Source organism: Esox lucius, chromosome 15, assembly GCF_011004845.1.
Source record: "Esox lucius isolate fEsoLuc1 chromosome 15, fEsoLuc1.pri, whole genome shotgun sequence".
NCBI classification, from domain to species: Eukaryota; Metazoa; Chordata; class Actinopteri; order Esociformes; family Esocidae; genus Esox; species Esox lucius.
Window position 1 is genome coordinate 9,472,351 of NC_047583.1, and position 17,720 is coordinate 9,490,070.

Consider the following 17,720-nt stretch of genomic DNA (forward strand, 5'->3'; position numbering starts at 1 on the left):
ATTTACATATAATTGAACATTGCATGTCTAAATAGCCTACAGTTTATTTTGAAAAATAAAGACTTAGCATTTCTCAAATAGTCAAATAGTCCAGCAGAAAATATTTGTAGCCCTACATCAACAAACACATAAGGAAAAAACATAATTGATTAATTTATTATGAGGAAAGTGAACAGTGTTATGAAGGCTGCCTGAAAGTCCTATCAAAAATGTCAATTATAAGCCTGCATTCAACAAGTATTTTGTACCCATGCAAGATTTATGCCATACGATCCTACTTTGAATGATGTGAATAGCCATAATTAATAACCTCATAAATGAAGGGAATATTTTTCCAGAAGACACCAGCTTAGATATGATTGATGTGGACTAGCCGGGTTACGGTTGTTGACCTCTTGAACCCTAGACCGTGACTTGGAAGAGCGTTCTATTAAGGCTGCGCTTTATATGCGCATACTGGTGGTCTTGAAATAGTCTAGTTCTGAAATCCTGCCTGTTTCATCCGTTTTGGCAAAAAGGGATACAGCTCATGTTAATGTCCTGCTCCCACTGAACTGAACACCAAGGTTAGTACCCAGATCATTTTAGAAGTATTGTAGCGTCTGGCAGGGCTCGCTACAGTATTGTTGTGCACTTCAAAAAGGGTATTTGGGTCGACTTAAAAATGTCAAAACTAGTTAGATTACTTCCCTCTCCATACTGCGGTCTGCAGTATATGCGAATAGAGAACACTGATACAGACTTAATTGAATAGATTTTACTACTTGGGTAGTTCACTGTGACCACCAATACTGTTATTTTATTATTATATACCACAAGTAATTTATCCTGTAAACTGCAGTGCTACTGCTACGCAATCATTTTTGAAAGCAATTTTTTTGGCAACGTGAAATGCAAACATGTGCCTGCCGTTTGGGAAGCAACTCAGTGGTAAGCACCTCCATACAATACAAGCGCTCTTGTCATTAACACCGGCATGTCCTTATGTATCCCAGGTGCAGTATTGGTCACTATGACATCCAGATGATGACCACTGTTCAAAGTTATATCACTCTCTAATCAAAATATACATAGTGACAAAAAAATTTGTATGTATGCTATCTCTCGGTTGGTACATTTAGACAACATACCTTTCCTAGTTTGCTAGTTACAGTAGATATTAGCGATCAACTCACTCAAGAGTGAGAGTGTGACGTCACTTTGACATGAACCGTATCCCTTCTAGCTTTGACCCGCTCCTCCCCTTTTCTGACTAGCTTGGTAGCGATTTAATTTACACACTGCAAGTTTTTTTTTTTATAAGCAAGAAGTGTTGTCAATTTCTAATATGTAAGTAGTAAATTGTGTCTAACAATATATCGCATTCAAAGTAACACAGTGATGAAAATACTGGAGTTTATTTGTAGTACCTAGCTAGCTAGCTAACCAACTAACTGCATGACGAAGTTATACTGCTACCGGCTTATATCCTGTAGCTAGTTAGCTACTTTGATAACATTAGCTAAGTTATTTTCACTTCAGTTAGCTAGTTAACGTTAACATCAAGCTAGTAGTTTTATCGGATGTAAAGCTCATACTAACTATTTTTGGAAAGTGTGTGGTTTAATACGCTGCCTTTTCCTTGTAAAGTTATACTGTACAGTACATAATTTTCTACTTCACTAAGGACTCTGCCATGGCTAACTTCACCTCGAAGTGAAAGTTGATCAGTTTATCAGTTTTCCTGATTTTGGGATGGACAGCCGGCTTTAAGCTAACTTCAGTACAGTAGCTGTTACCTAAAGCTACACGTAAATCGTTTACTGGAGTGCCTAGTACTGTACCAGCTGATAAGTAGCTATAACCGCCCACCATAACAACTGCGTATTAAATAAACTACAGTAGCTATTTTTCATTTAACATTATGGCAAATGTGTTGTTTTTGCTGCTATTCCTATAGCTAGAAGTCCTACAGCCAGTCGACCTGAAAGAAGTGGTTTTATAAAAAACTCATTGAAAATGACGTTTCATGTTACAGGTAGCTAAGGCTTGATATTAAGTCTCCTGTTTGCCTACAGTTCCTCATAGCCCCCAAAGTGTGTGTGTTTGTGGACGAGGGAGTGTAAGTGGGGGCGCCTGCTACAGTTTGAGAAGAGAGATCAAATAGGGCATTCTGCATCATAGCCCTCAGAAGAGGACAGACCCTGTCCAGAGATCTGAGTTTCTGTGATGTCAGAGGGAGAAGGTAAACCAGTCCAGGCTACGGAAGCCAAGGCCGAGCCGGGCGCCCCCAATGTCCAGACACCGGCGTCGATCTCACCCCCTGTGTCAGGGCCTGCTCCGACAGAGGACGAGGAGGAAGAGAGCGAAGACGAGTCTGAGATCCTGGAGGAGAGCCCCTGCGGCCGCTGGCAGAAGCGCAGAGAGGAGGTGATACGGGGACATAATTAACCATTATCCGTCCGTTAGCTCTGTGCACATTGGTTCATGAATGGCCTTAATCAATGTCTCTGCCCTTTGAACTCTCCTCCAGGTGAACCAGCGTAATGTCCCAGGGATAGATGCGGCTTATCTTGCCATGGACACTGAGGAGGGGGTGGAAGTGGTCTGGAATGAAGTCATGTTCTCTGAGAGGAAGAACTTTAAGCTGCAGGAGGTAGTATGCATTTGAAGCTGCAGGATGTCTGGTTTCAACATCAACATGATGCCCAGTTTGATATCAGACCGACTTTATTTATTACGAAAGCAGTACTTGACCTTACCTTCAATTGACACAATTCTGGCCTACCGCTGTTTCAGCGCACACTCTCTGTCTTTCCAGTTTTGTATTCCAGGGCAAAATAGCAAAAAAAAAGGCCTGGAAATATATCTTCATTTTATTATATCTTTCTCTTCTGTGTCTCATGCTCTCTCAATTAGGAAAATGCCTAATAAGCCTTGATCACTGATACAAATAGTTGTTTGGCTACTACAGACCCTGTTTACTTGCATGTTTCTCATATCTATCCTCTTAACAGGAAAAGGTGAAGTCTGTGTTTGACAACCTGATCCAGCTGGAGCATCTTAACATCGTCAAGTTTCACAAGTACTGGGCCGACATCAATGACATCAACCGCGCCAGGGTGGGTTTTGACATCTTTTCTTGAGGTCAAGGACTGAACCTGTTTGTGTCGCATCTTGCCTCGTCTGGTGAATATAGTCGGGATGAAATGTGATTGATCGGTTGTGGCATCATTTGAACAATTATGCTTAACAAATACATTTCTCTATCCTTACCGTAGGTGATTTTCATCACGGAGTACATGTCTTCCGGAAGTCTCAAGCAGTTTCTGAAGAAGACCAAAAAGAACCACAAGACCATGAATGAAAAGGTGAGGATGCCACTGTATGTCTGGGCCAACAATTCACAACACAGCAGCACATCTGTGGATCGATGCATGGCTTAGTTTACACGTTATACGTTTCTCCAATCTCCATAAAGGATGTTCTGATGTCTTTGTTGTTCTTCAGGCCTGGAAGAGATGGTGCACCCAGATCCTCTCAGCGCTCAGGTCAGCCTCCATAATACACACATGCCAAAACTGAATACAACCCTGACAAGGTCAAATGATACCAACAATGTTTTTGTTATTTTTAATACTGATTTCCATTATTTCTGAACTGTCTTGGCAGTTACCTCCACTCCTGTGAGCCCCCAATCATCCACGGGAACCTGACGTGTGACACCATCTTCATCCAACACAATGGACTCATAAAGATAGGTTCAGGTGGGACTGGGTTCTTGGACGCTTTTACGCAAGAATGCCACTGCAGGAAGATAAAAGCATCAGCAAATTGTAAAACTGTACCCTGGCTAAAGGCTCCAAGATTATGATAAACTGTCTAACTCCGTTTATTGGTGTTTTCTACCTGCAGTGGCTCCCGACACCATCAACAACCATGTGAAGACCTGCAGAGAGGAGCAGAAAAACCTGCACTTCTTCGCCCCTGAATACGGAGGTAATTTTATTATTAGGCTGTATGTTTGGATATGTCTGGGTTTATAAATAATGCATATGTTGGGGGCTGGGGAAAACAACACTGTTTTCTATTGTCCATTTTACCCTCCTGCAGCTGTTGCTGATGTCACCACCGCAGTGGATATTTATTCCTTTGGAATGTGTGCCTTGGAGGTGAGGTTGGACTCTAAATGGGGAACCGGGGCTGTTGTCAGTGTGGGCCAGGACTTATGTGGTGCTATGTATCCACATGTTGTGTTAGTGCTGCAGCATGTGTTGGATCGGTGGTGATGACGTGCGTGCGTGTGTTTTCTAGATGGCAGTGTTGGAGATCCAAGGAAACGGAGAGTCTTCGTATGTTTCTCAGGAGGCCATCAACAATGCCATACAGTCACTGGAAGACCCCTTACAGAGGGTAGACCTTTCAAAGTTTCACGTACACACGTGACTGTGTGTGTGTGTGTGTGCGCGCGCGCCCGCGCGCATGAATTCTAGGATTTTACCTGAGGAGCGTGTGTTTGATGCATATGCTTGTGTTCCCTGCAGGAGTTTATCCAGACGTGTCTGGAAGCCGACCCGTTTAAGAGGCCTACAGCCAGAGAGCTCCTGTTCCACCAGGCTCTGTTTGAGGTTCCCCTGTTAAAACTGCTGGCTGCACATTGCATTGTCAGCCACCAGCGTGAGTCATTCACTCACTCACCAGTTTGGGTTTTACACACCAGAGACACACACGCAACACACTGCATTGACAGCTACCTGCTTGAGTGCCCCTGATGTTCTTTCCATACCAGATATGATCCCTGAGAATGCCTTAGAGGAGATCACCAAGAACATGGACCCCAACCTCATCATCGCTGAGATAAAGGAGGGTGTGCAGCTCAAGTAAGACCTCAACCGGCGCTCTCATTTACCTACATACATATTCGTACATATTCAGCTTAGTAAAACACAGTTGACTTTAGACCTCAGGGTTTGTTCTTCAGAAACCTGTGTGCTGATCCTGTTTCTCCTCGTCAGGTTGTCTCAGTTTCCAGCCCTGGAATTGGACAAGTTCCTGGAGGATGTCAGGTGAGGAACTCAGTCTCTGCCCTGTCTATTAACCCATACCATCAGTAGAAGACATAGCCACACACAAAAGGGAAACGTAGACTGTTCACGGTTTGTAGATTGGAAGCTCATGTTAAAAAGGTTAAATTACCACTAAGTATGACAGTGAGAGGACCAACATTTAGTTTCAATGGTTTTATGTTCCACAAAATAGAAACCGTAAGGTTAGAGTGCACCTCATTTTGAGGACTTGACCATGTGCCAAAGCTTAAACATTGTTGCATTTCTTTTAGGAAAGAAGGTGTTCCACAGAGTAGCTATTCCATAATGGTATCAGGCAGATTGGGAGGCCAAGGGTCTGAAATCATAGGGGCTATGTTCATTTTTATTATGGTGGTGGTTAGTCAGTCTTAATTTACCCACAAAACAGCAGAGAACCATGTGCAATGGTCCAATGCTTTAGCTTCTGGTTACAGGAACAGGGAAAATGAAGGAATCATTACTTAAATATTCATGTTTATTTTATTACCACCTACACCATTCAGACAGACCAAGAAACTTTAAGAACCGTGGTTGGTGAATTGTCTCAGTATGGCGGGTAATATCTGTCCGCCTGCTGCTCTAGTGCTAAAAAGCATCCTGTAGTACAACATATAACCACTGGATGGCAGTATACACAATGATGGTAACCTTGTCTGGTCCGAGGTAGACAACCCTGTTCCTGGTACTGTAACACTTCAGACACCACACCTGACCAGCTGACACGTTCATTTGATTCTGTACCCCTGGTCTAGCCCTTTCCCCAATTACAAATATGGCTAAACGTGTATGTGCAAAAGACAATACATTCCGTAGCTCGCAAAAACATCCCAGAGTGCTCTTAGAGTTTAGTTTAGAGTTTATTAAAAAAAGTTTAACCACCTCGGGTCCTGAATTCAGCCTCAATAAAAGGAGTGTACTTCACGTGTCTCATGAGGAGATCTATGCAACCCCTCCTGCCTTCCCTACCCAACAGGAACGGCATCTACCCCCTGACAGCCTTTGGCCTGCCCTCCCGCCAGCAGCCCCAGCAGTCACCCGTCAAGTCCCCCATTGTCACCCCCTCTGTCAAGTCCCCCACCCCAGAACCTGCTGAACTCGAGACTCGCAAGGTGAGGGAAGCATGGGGGAAGTGGGAGGTCTGTCCATTCTCTGGCCAACATACTGATTCAGTAGCGGTAGGTTTCATTAGCGGAGTACCTTTCTGAACGCCCCTGTGTCTAACCTGCAGGTTGTCATGATGCAGTGTAATATCGAGTCGATGGAGGAGGGTGCCAAACATCACGTAAGTTGCTTTCGTTTCTTCCTTTTCCAGTTCGCTGAGTACTTGTAGACAGGTATGTTCTAGAGGCCCCGTCAATGAAATGTTTAACGTTGTCCTCTTCCCCTTCCTTCCACAGCTGACACTACTGTTGAAGCTGGAGGACAAACTGAACAGACACCTAAGCTGTGACTTGTTACCCAGTAAGAAACGAGAAATGGAGCCCCACACAGACATGTCATTGTTTTGGCCGGGCTGGGGGTTGGAGATCCATGTTCAACTGAGAACTGTTATCTACTGTAGCCAAATGTCAGGACACCCTGCTGACCAAATAACCTTACACTTAACTGTGTTTCATTTATGTAGTTGAGAAAGTTATGAAACACTCCACCAAACAGTAATTGCCTTAAAAACTGGTTGAGCCAGCTTTTAGTTTTGCTGACTACTCCCAATGGAATCTTTCCTCGCCTCCATTGTCCGGCTAATTTCTCAGTCCGAGGCTCCATCTGTTGGTCATTTTGGGGGATGTAAAACGATGTAACCATTTAGAGAGTCAAAGCCAATGGCAACTTATGATTCAATTTTTTCTGATTTACCCATGTGTTCTAATGCTAGCCCAACCCTTTGGTTTCTGAGACCAATCAGATGGAACGCATCGGTTTCCAGGACCAATAATGTGGTTTGGTTGTTTTTGCAACCCAGAAGTCCTCCACCTATGGATGGTGAAAGGCATGGCTCCCTTTATGACATACATAACCAAACACTGCGTTCTACAATAATCCAAAAAGTAGACCTAGTGAATTAGTATATGACACTGTTAATTTGTTGCCCACAGTTGATGGCGCTGTTAATTGTCAGCTGTGATGAAACCTTTTCACCACAGTTCTCCTGTAATAATAGCCTGTCAATCTGCAGCCACTTGCACTGCTCATAACTGTATGTGAGCTACGTCTTACAGGCCGGTCCTCTCCAGATGACCCATGGGCCTCCCTGGGACCAAGGTGCCCTGGCCAGACAGACCTTAATTCTCAATCACACTGTGACCAGTCCGACTCAAACTATGTTGTCGACGGGGGTCAGGAGAAGATGACATGGCCATGTAGCATTCCTCTTTGAAAATGGCAGGTTTTAGAAGTAGAGTTATTAGCTGTAACCCTCCCGGCACATTTGTCTTGTGACCAGACACCGGTTCTGCCCTACAGAAGTGTAACCCACCCCAGGCTTACCCACAGCCAGGGGCCTGCTCCTGTGGAGCTCGTAGCTCCTGGCACCAACCCACTGTGCATGTGGACGGGCAGACATGCTAGGAGGCCCTGCATAAGAGGCCATATTACGATTCCCTAGACGGGACAAACATCACTATTGTTCTCTATATCGGTCAGCTGCTTGGAACGCAAATCTTTCTGTGGCAAGCAGAGAGTGAGTGAGCGAGCGAGCAAGCGTGCATGCGCATGCACGTACGCACACACACACTACATGCATGTCTAGTGTCGCAGGCCCGCTGGTTAGGAATGGCAGGTGTTTGTGGATGCTGCTGGCAGCTGACACTCCCTACTGAGAATAGTCTCTCTCACGCACATTTAGATGTATGCAAACGCACTCGGATCTCCCTACACGGACACAGCCGTATACTGGAGGAAAGAAAACGGGCTGAAAAATGTGTGGGTGTGCATGCTACCAATGACCCTGTGTTCTCTGTTTCAGATGAGAATGTACAGGAACTGGCTGTTGAGCTGGTCCAACTGGGTTTCATCAGCGAGGTAAGAGTGGATGGGTGTTTGGGTGCTAGAGTGCTGTGTGTGAGTGTATATATGTTGTAGATGGCAGACCAGGGACGGTGAGAGTGGATAACTGCAACTGCTTATTGGAAGGTCACATCCTACACCCATTCTAGCTATAACCAGCCCCTATAAACACACACACACAGTACCAGATAGCAGCTCCTGCTCGTGCCTCTACTGATAAGATGGCTGTTTTTAGATTCCTATTTTATGCTTACAGTAGTGTGAGAAAGTAAGCACACCCTGGAATGTTGTCTTTTTATTAATTTGTTTTCATATTTTTTTACATGGATTGTTGAGCTAATCGTTTATTGCTAAATGTGATCCAAGTCAGCAAATCACTCCAACTTTCTTTTTTTACTTTAAAACCATTTATGCAATTAAAATGCAAAGGAAACACAATTTCCTTATGTGGAAAAAGTTAGTACACTCCAACCTTTACATCACATAAAATGGCTTAGATTAGAATCAGGTGCACCAAAACAGGTACAAATAATTAGAAAAGCATTAGAGAGTAACTTGAAAGGGACCAGCCTTCAATAAAGATTAGAAACTTGGTCTGGCTTGGTTTCAACCATATGAGTGTGTGGTAAAAAAATGTCAAGATCAAAAGACCTATCGGCCACCCTCAGAAGAAGGCTGAATGCCCATGAGTCTGAGAGGGTTGACAAGCCATTTCCATTCAAGTCAAAGTTCATTATTCTGTTGTCTGACAGATAATCTAGAAATGGAGGAAATCCCAGACCACTGGCAATCTACACAGGACAGGTTGTTCCAAAATATTATCGAAAAGTTGCTCATGGAAATCTCTAAGAACCCCTGGGTCAAATTTAGGGATCTTCAGTGGCCAAGTCAAAGCCCAGATCTCAAACCTATCAAAGTGCTGCGGGAGGACTTGAAGCAGGCTGTGAATGCAAGAAAGCCCTTGAAAATGATACAATTGAAGCAGTTCTGTAAAGAAGAGTTGGCAAAAGAAATCCCTGTCACCATTCAGTCGCAGTGGGAAAACACCAGCTATTGTAGCTTGGGAATTACTTATATTTTCTTCAAAATGACATTACATATTTTATTTCATTGCTTATTTTATTTTATTAGTCTTACCTTTATCTGTCAAATGTGTTCACATAATTCTAGCACTGGAGCATGACAATCTATTACCCATAGTTCACTGCGAGGCTGTTCCTATCCAAACGTTCGTTAATTAAGCTTACCTGGTTTGTTTCCCATCCAGGTGGACCAGAGCAGAATAACTACTGTGCTGGAAGAGGCCTTCAGTAAGTTCTTCACCAGGAACGATTCCCTCAACCCCGTTACTGTTTCCTCGTAACAGGATCACCATGGACCATCGATCCAGTAACTCATAGATCTAAACCCACAACTGTACTTCCTCTGTTACCCCCAGCCACCTCACACTCCTAACCCCCTCGACTCAGCCCTAGTCAGAGTCATTGAACCCTTTCCCCCAAAGCCTTGTGGGATGTCATCTGTTTTTCCGGAGGGCTAATGAGCTTTATTATGGCACTGCCAGGGGACAGTTCCACATAGTTTATGTCGTCCTCTATACAAAGTAGCAACTTCTTTTGGACAGGATGCCACCACAGTTATCATGTCAGTATTAATTATTTGTGTACTGGAAATGTATTCGTCATCTGCCTTCTCCATGGCTTAATACCCCATCGCCTTACATTTCTCTGCTTCGGTGTGGTCTTAAATGACTGTGCATGAATGTCCGCAGTGAACATAACTATCTTCCCAAACTCTGTTGGTGAGCTGTGTTTGGATTCATACCCGTGGGGTAGAGGCAGTAGAAGATCTTTATTTGTGTCACGAATGTGTCATTATCTTTTCCAATTTGAAATAGTTTAATGTGGTGTTAACTGATGGAGCCACACGCTTTTGGAGTCTGAGCCAATAGTCCGGGAAAGGCAGGATTTACAGCCTGTCACTCCAAGCAGAGGAACTAGCTGAATTACTTACTAGAGATGTCCAATGGCTGGAACAGTATTTTAAGAGGTGGTAGGGTTGGTGTACAGTATTCATTCCTTTGATTTGTTCTCATATTTGTAAAAAAAAAAAAGATAAAAATAATTACGTTGTTAGCCCAATCTTATTTCTAAAAATTTCTAATTGAATGGTTTCCTTTTGACTTTCATGAATATAATGGCCATTGAGAAAATGTGTATTTGTTGTAAACAAGTAAGGGTAAAATTTACTGTAGAATCCAAAGAGGAGTTTGCATTTGAAGTCCTAAAAATAACTGTTGATTTCATATATATATATATATATATATATATATATATATATATATATATATATATATATATATATATATATATATATATATATATATATATATATATATGAAGACAAACGGTTAATCTGTTGGCCTGGCTTTCTGACTAGTACTGCTTTAGCCAGAAGCAAAACATTTTATGATTTTCAATGCAGAAACAGTGGGGTACAGCGTTGTGGAAATGTAAACCAATATATACTATAAAACAGTCATACCTCTGTCCTCTGTTAATTGTTTCTATCTGCAACGTTTTGTACATTGCACCTTCCTGAGCGTGACCCAGGCTAAGCCATGATCCACTAGCCTTTCTAGTTTACTCACCAGCCTCTTTTTCCAAAGCTGCATTATCAGCCTAAAGAATGGTGGAAAGTTGAGTAAAACAATGTTTGTTACTGGAAACACTTGTTTCTGTATATCAGTGTCTACTGTGAAAGTCTTTATTTTGGCTGGAAGAACAGCAATAGCAAAGCACTCAACTAGATCCAACTGTCATGAAATGTTTTGCAATTACTGTAATGTTCACAATGTGTTTACTTTTTTCTTTTTACTCTCAAATCTGTATCTCTACTTTGTAAGGAGCACTTAGGTTGCGTAGTGGTTAGGAAAGCTGTATGTTCACGTTTTGCAAACCTGGTAGGGACTGAAAACTCTCACAGGGATAGTAAAACCAGGAATATTGTTTTCCTGTTGTGAACCTTTCCCTGAGGGAAACAAAGTATTTTTCCTGCTTAATGGTTAGGTTTAAAGTAGAAGTTACAATTAGGGTTAGTTGTTAAGTTTATTTTGTTTTCTGGGGGGTTAAGATTAGTGAGTATATGATTTTGAAGGGGAATTTTTGTCCTCGTAAGGGCTGAAGATTCCTGAAGTGTGTGCGTGCGTGTGGTCTAACAAGTGTGCGCCGTCAAACAATTGTAAGACGGTCTTTGCAAGGAATAACTTTCTGTTTCTTTTTTAAATGGTTTGGTATTTTCTATTGTTAAATAAATATGTAACGCACAGTGCCTGAATGTTTCATTACTTACTGAATCTTGATGTGTAATTAGACAATATTGACAGTAGCATGTATATAATGACCAAATTTTTTCACGCTTACGGTTGACAGATGTTAACCTAGTACGAATATTTGTTTCCAATCCACTTATAAAAACACACCATTAGCGGGCTCCGACCTTTGACCACACATGAACTTCCGCTCGACAGGTGAAGCCAGCGACATCACCGACAAGGAATAAGCAAGGAAGTGCTTCATGAAAGCACTGGCCATTAGTTTCCCCCCCCTCTTAAGAAATATATATATATACATTGAGGATTATAAAGCAAGGACATGTGTGGTTTTGGTAAGTGAACTAAGAAATAATTTGGTTATAATGGAGTAGACTTTTTACATTTTAGTTTCTGTTGCTTTTGCGAGTTTACGATTCGTTTTAGCCAACTCCGGTTGTTCGTTTTAGGAAAGTGAACTGATAATCCACTGTTTTCTATGTTAAATCAGTTTAACGTTGGTACAGTTAGATTCGGTTGCGCCAAAGTTTCATGCATCTTTGAATAAACTTCCCCATCGTGTTGGGCTTTAAACCAGCCAGTCGACCAGTCTTGTGTTTCATTAACATTCTTCACCGTCTTGAAGTTACTACCAAGAAAATAGGTACCCACTTTTATAAAAAATATTTTTGTAATGGTAAACTGCGCATCTCTAAATTGTGATTCACGTCTATCCACCAAGACATTAAAACCTGAGAAATCAGTCCCCTCAAGGTTTTTTTGCAGCTCTTCATGAGAAAAATGTATTTCCGTCCTAGGAGTTCAGGAGTTAGTTTAGTGGAAAACTTAGTGTTAGAATAGGGGTTACTTTTAGGTTTAGGCATACTGGTTAGGGCTAGGTGTTAGGGTTATGTTTAGGCTTAAACGTTTAGTTAGGCTGAGGGAATAGGGCTGTGGAATAGGGAACATGGATTTGTTAAGGTTAATTTGAGTTAAGGTTAGGTCTCAGATCCTCCAAGGATATAAAGGGGTGTGTGCGTGTGCGTGTGTTGTGACATCAGTATTAATTTTAGTTGAACTGATCTTACATGCAATGCTTTTTCACCAGGAACATTTGATTTACATTCAGGAAGTAATTAACATTCCGAATTGACTGAAAACGAAAATGTTGTTGAACCCTGTCATTTTCGGCAACAACTTCATTACCACGGCCAGTGACCCCATGTTCCTGTGTCACACAACTTCATTACTACGCCAAGTGACCCCATGTTCCTCTTCCAGATAAGGAGACGGGTCCCGGGCGATTGATGAAGAAGGGGTTAACCCTGATCCTGGTGGGTCACATCAACTTCATCCTGGGAGCCATCGTCCATGGCAGCATCCTGCGTCACATCTCCAAACCCGACCACAAGATAACTACAGAGTTCACTGCTGCCAACATAATCTCGGTTACCTCTGGACTGCTGGTCAGTTGCAGAACTGTATTGTAGTTTCCTTTGTGATGTTCTAGATAATAAAAAAAATGAAATGAACATGTCATTTCTTTTTCTTTTTTTCAGAGCATTGCAACAGGGATCATTTCGATATTGGTGTCAAGAAATCTGTCAGTTTGGAAACTGGTGAGACCATCATCAATAGAGTAAAAATGTTAAGATACAGTAAAAACCATTAAAAGCAGAATCAGCAGTTTAAACATTAAGAATTCACCACGCCCCTGTTTCTGAAAGGCTGAAGAAAGAGACAGTAAATGTGAGGTATTGTACTGCATTGTAGTTTGAGCCATGTTTTAAGAGACAGTAAATGTGAGGTATTGTACTACATTGTAGTTTGAGCCATGTTTTAAGAGACAGTAAATGTGAGGTATTGTACTACATTGTAGTTTGAGCCATGTTTTAAGAGACAGTAAATGTGAGGTATTGTACTACATTTTAGTTTGAGCCATGTTTTAAGAGACAGTAAATGTGAGGTATTGTACTACATTGTAGTTCGAGCCATGTTTTAAGAGACAGTAAATGTGAGGTATTGTACTACATTGTAGTTTGAGCCATGTTTTAAGAGACAGTAAATGTGAGGTATTGTACTACATTGTAGTTCGAGCCATGTTTTAAGAGACAGTAAATGTGAGGTATTGTACTACATTGTAGTTTGAGCCATGTTTTAAGAGACAGTAAATGTGAGGTATTGTACTACATTGTAGTTTGAGCCATGTTTTAAGAGACAGTAAATGTGAGGTATTGTACTACATTGTAGTTCGCGCCATGTTTTAAGGCTACATAGGGTTTTACAGTTACTTTGTTTATAAACATTGTAGTAAAATTAGGCTAAGCTCATGAGGCTTAAGCAGTTTTCTTCAGAAATCACTGGATGTATATATAATGAATTCCTCCAAATATCAATTTAGCAAATCCAGGTTGCCACTTTAGGTCAGCACTGATCACATACCTCTTCTAAAATGTTTCTCCATCCCTGACTTTACCTCTTTTTCTCCACCACCTATCCCGCCTCATTCTCTCCCTCTCATCATTCTCAACTCCAGCACATAGGTCTCTTGATTAGTTCCTTCCTGAATGCCTTATTGTCAGCGGCCTGCGGCATTGGGCTCCTAATGGCTATCAGCCTCACCATTGCCAACCAGGGGCAGGGCCTCATGAAGGGCTGCAACTTCACTGACATGCCACTCAACGCCCGCTCACCAGTCAGTGCAGACTGCCCCTTTGACACCACACGGATATATGTAAGTCTGTGACTGTCTCCATCTCTGTCACCAGATATGGTACATACGAAGGGTCTCCAAAGTATTCAGCCCTGAATGGGACATTTTCACATTTTATTGTTGCAACATGAAATCAAAATGGACTAAATTAGGTGATTTGGCCACTGAACAACACAACATTTCAAAGTTAATGATTAAATAAAATAAATATAAATTAAATATAAAACAAAATAATTTACAGCATATGTATTCACCCCCTTCAAGTCTCTACCAGCTTTGTGTATCTGGAGACAGCAATTTCTGCCCATTCCTCTCAGCAAAATTCTCAAGCTTTTTCAACTTGGATGGGAATCTTTGGTGAGCAGAAATGTACAACTCATTCGGGTGTGCCATAGCAAAGAGGGTGAATACATGTATGATCAGTTATTTTCTCTTTGGCATTTGCAATACATTTACAACAATTTGTATATTTAATTTTTTTTTTTTACTTAGACCTTGTGGAATTTTGTTGCATTAATCAGTGGCAAAAAATGTCAGGTTGTATCAAAATAAATGACCAATGTGGGGGGAGGGGTCTACTTTCCAGAGGCCCACTGCATGTCATACTCTGACTCTCAATTCCTACCCAGGACACCACCTTGTCTGTGTGGTTCCCATGTGTTCTACTGGCAGGGCTGGAAACAGGACTATCTATCTGGTGCTTCGTAGTGGGACTAGTACTGAGGGGTCTGGGACCTTGCTCTCACACATATCTTAAAGAAAAGGTAGCGCACGCACACACACACACACAAACAAACACATACACACACAAAATGTTGTTCTCCCTACTCACCCGTGTCGTGTCTGCTAGTTGGAGGAGGAGGCTCCCAACAGGACATCAACAGATCCAGAGTATTCACCCCAGGGCCGAAGTCTTATTGGACAACACTCCGCCTACGCTTAGTGGTCTGCCCTAGACCAGGAGGTGAGGAATATTAATCATTCCTAGGGCAGAAATCTGCCTCCTCTCGTTTCCTTTGGCCCTTGGTTGGGGGGGGGATCATATTTGTGCTTGTCTATAAAATCCCAATAACACTGTCAATTGAGTTATATTACCTTCATTACAACTTTAACAATTATAGGGGAGATCATTTGTGTCCCGTAAACAAAAATGCTACCTTTATTCAGATCTGCCAAAACAACTGTATTTTTAAATGGGGCTGAAGTAACGTCCCTTCTCTCAAAGGTTTTATGATGAAGGTGATAACTGAACCTTGTCCTCTTCAGAGGGACCTCCCTGATGTCTTCAACGCCCCTCAAACCAAAGATTCTGCCTCTGAGAGTCGCAGGATGGGAAAATGACAGTGTCTCTGTTCACTGCTGCCACAGATTTTCAGTCCATCTTTTCAAAATTCCATTGTATTTTTCACTAATACATGCCATGTAGAGATTATTTATGGATTAATATTGTCTTGATAGTGTTTAACTAATTACATTTATGTAACAGACATGATTGTATGTAATCATGCTTTGCATTTGTGATGCTTCATGTTTTTTGGGGTGTTTTTTGCTAATGATTTTCATATTCTTAACAGCAGCAAACACATATATGAAATGTACCCATTGAATGTCAGCTAAACCAAAAACCTTTTTATTTTGTTTTAGTGTTTAAACAACCAATCTCAGCAACATAGTTTTATTTAGTCAATTCTATTTTGTATACATATAATGATCTGCTGCCTGATCCACAGTATTGAGCTGGTCCTTTTTTTCCTGCCCTTGAATGTAATGTGAATAGGAACACCAGAGTATATATACATCTGTAGCTGGGCTGGGCTCACCAGGCATAAGTCATCAGCTCAGCCATTAAACGGTTAATCTGTTATCTGGGGTGGGGTTAAATTGAGCAAATTGTGATTTTTGCATGCAGTGCTAGCTAATCAGTTGAGCTGTGTGGAGGAGGGGGGGGGGGCAGACAGGCAATGTTGATATAAGGAGGTGACTGTCACTGTCACAACAAAGGGGATTTTCTTCGCGTGCCCAGCTGAACGCTGTACCTCTTTCAGTGCTGCTGTGTTTTGGTTTTACTACTACTGTAGAGTGGTTGGAGTGTCAAACCAGTGTCTTAAAAGTGTCTTTAGGATGAGCTGTATTTGGATCAGTTTGAACTCGGATTTTCTGAGCTGTGATGTCACAATGTGGTGGATTAGTGTTCTGTGTATAAAGGTTTGGTTAATTTGATGTTATATTCAGGAGATTATAGTTTTCTGAGGTTGTTTATTATATTATTAGAAATGGATTACATTTAATGTCCATTTAGACGAAATTAATTCCAAGCACATTTCATTATTCACCATTTTTTCTGCTGTATTTTTATACGAAGTTGCATCAGATTGTTTTTGTTAATTTTGTATTAAATTAAGTAATGTAGTTTTTTTTTTTAATAATAAATAATCAGTTTTAAATCAATGTTAACTATTCGATTCATCCGTTTCAACCTTGTAATACCATTGTGCAAAAATGCTAGTAGGCACAATGGAGCGGCAAGGTAGCCTACGTTAACAGCTACTGAATTTTGCGCTGCAGACCCTCCAAAATACCCCCTGTGAATAGGCTCCTGGTTTGGAAACTGGCATTGTATAGTATCTGAAGTGAAATGACCGAAAGGTTTCTAAATATACCATAGCCCACAAGAGGAAAAATTTGTTGTTCTGTCCCTATGCAAGGCAGTAAACTATAATTGCTCCCAAGTCGATTGTGAAAATAAGCATGTTTTTAGTAAATTACCTGGTAAATTTACGGAAGAAAATGCAGTTAGAGCCAAACTACATGCCTGCTGTTTTTCGTGTAAAGGATCTACTCTATACCCAAAACGACATTTAAACAACACTGGACACATTGAATTTCTCTGCAATCAGAAAATAGCGAACAAGGCTAATAGATTGTTTTCCGTAACGCAATCCGTTGACTCTTTGACTGCGCGCTCTTGCTCGAAGCGCGCGTCCGGGCGGGGATAAGATAATTGCATGGACTTGGAAGCACAGCAGTAGCAAGCACTGCGGATCCAAGTATTATTCCAACTAAAGGTGAAGTTTTGTTTTTTTCTCTATATGCATAATCGTTGTAAAAATGTATTTTCATGCACAAGACGAGTTATTCATTTGAATTGTGTGTTCTCGTTCGCCAGCTAGCTGCAATATGTTTTCACTGTATTTTTTTTTATCATGTCACGTTTGCGAGTAAGGAAGCTATTTAATATTTTTAACAGTTATTAAAACAAGCCAATGCATCATTTGTTTTGGTGTCTTAGCTTCCTGTGTGAAGAAAAGCACAGCTATGTAAGAGTACGCGAGCCGTAGGTCAGAGATTGTCAGAACACCGGGCATGGGCTTGGGGCGAACGTTAAGGTATTATTACGCTAGCTAGCTAACTAGAATAACTATTAATATTGCATTTGATTACATTTTGTTGGCATTGACCGGTATATCTGAGTGTTGACATAGAGAGGTTGCTGTATATTCTTACATTACTCAGTTTAAATGGTATTTCTTTGAGACATCAGTGACATGGTAATCAACCCAGTGGTGCGAAACATTGCGAGAGCACGCTAGTTGCCGGGCCAACCTAACACAACCTTGCGGCTAGGGGG

General features: G+C 41.5%; 2 protein-coding genes across 7 annotated transcripts; both read left to right on the top strand.

Moving 5' to 3' along the window:
- The first annotated feature begins 471 nt into the window (after positions 1–471).
- On the top strand, positions 472–10,182 carry LOC105015730 (nuclear receptor-binding protein-like). Of its 5 annotated transcripts, none has more exons than XM_020054195.3 (18): positions 472–566; positions 2,058–2,409; positions 2,513–2,635; positions 2,997–3,101; positions 3,261–3,350; positions 3,490–3,530; positions 3,652–3,746; positions 3,895–3,978; positions 4,093–4,151; positions 4,294–4,392; positions 4,524–4,656; positions 4,769–4,859; positions 4,995–5,045; positions 6,040–6,175; positions 6,295–6,348; positions 6,464–6,527; positions 8,029–8,084; positions 9,337–10,182. In XM_020054195.3, exons 2-18 carry the CDS (start codon positions 2,209–2,211, stop codon positions 9,430–9,432), a joined length of 1,578 nt encoding a protein of 525 aa, XP_019909754.1. In that variant the 5' UTR covers positions 472–566; positions 2,058–2,208; the 3' UTR covers positions 9,433–10,182. The 5 variants fall into 5 exon arrangements, with proteins under 5 accessions (XP_019909754.1, XP_019909756.1, XP_019909755.1 ...); XM_020054197.3 differs by having other exon boundaries at positions 476–566; positions 2,164–2,409; XM_020054196.3 differs by lacking the exon at positions 472–566 and adding an exon at positions 1,197–1,329 and having other exon boundaries at positions 2,164–2,409.
- Positions 10,183–11,560: 1,378 nt separating this feature from the next.
- LOC105015732 (keratinocyte-associated protein 3) lies at positions 11,561–15,450 on the top strand. Of its 2 annotated transcripts, none has more exons than XM_010879088.5 (7): positions 11,561–11,735; positions 12,661–12,845; positions 12,939–12,998; positions 13,916–14,113; positions 14,722–14,856; positions 14,943–15,056; positions 15,359–15,450. In XM_010879088.5, exons 1-6 carry the CDS (start codon positions 11,723–11,725, stop codon positions 15,033–15,035), a joined length of 684 nt encoding a protein of 227 aa, XP_010877390.1. In that variant the 5' UTR covers positions 11,561–11,722; the 3' UTR covers positions 15,036–15,056; positions 15,359–15,450. The 2 variants fall into 2 exon arrangements, with proteins under 2 accessions (XP_010877390.1, XP_010877391.1); XM_010879089.5 differs by having other exon boundaries at positions 15,318–15,404.
- Positions 15,451–17,720: the final 2,270 nt, after the last annotated feature.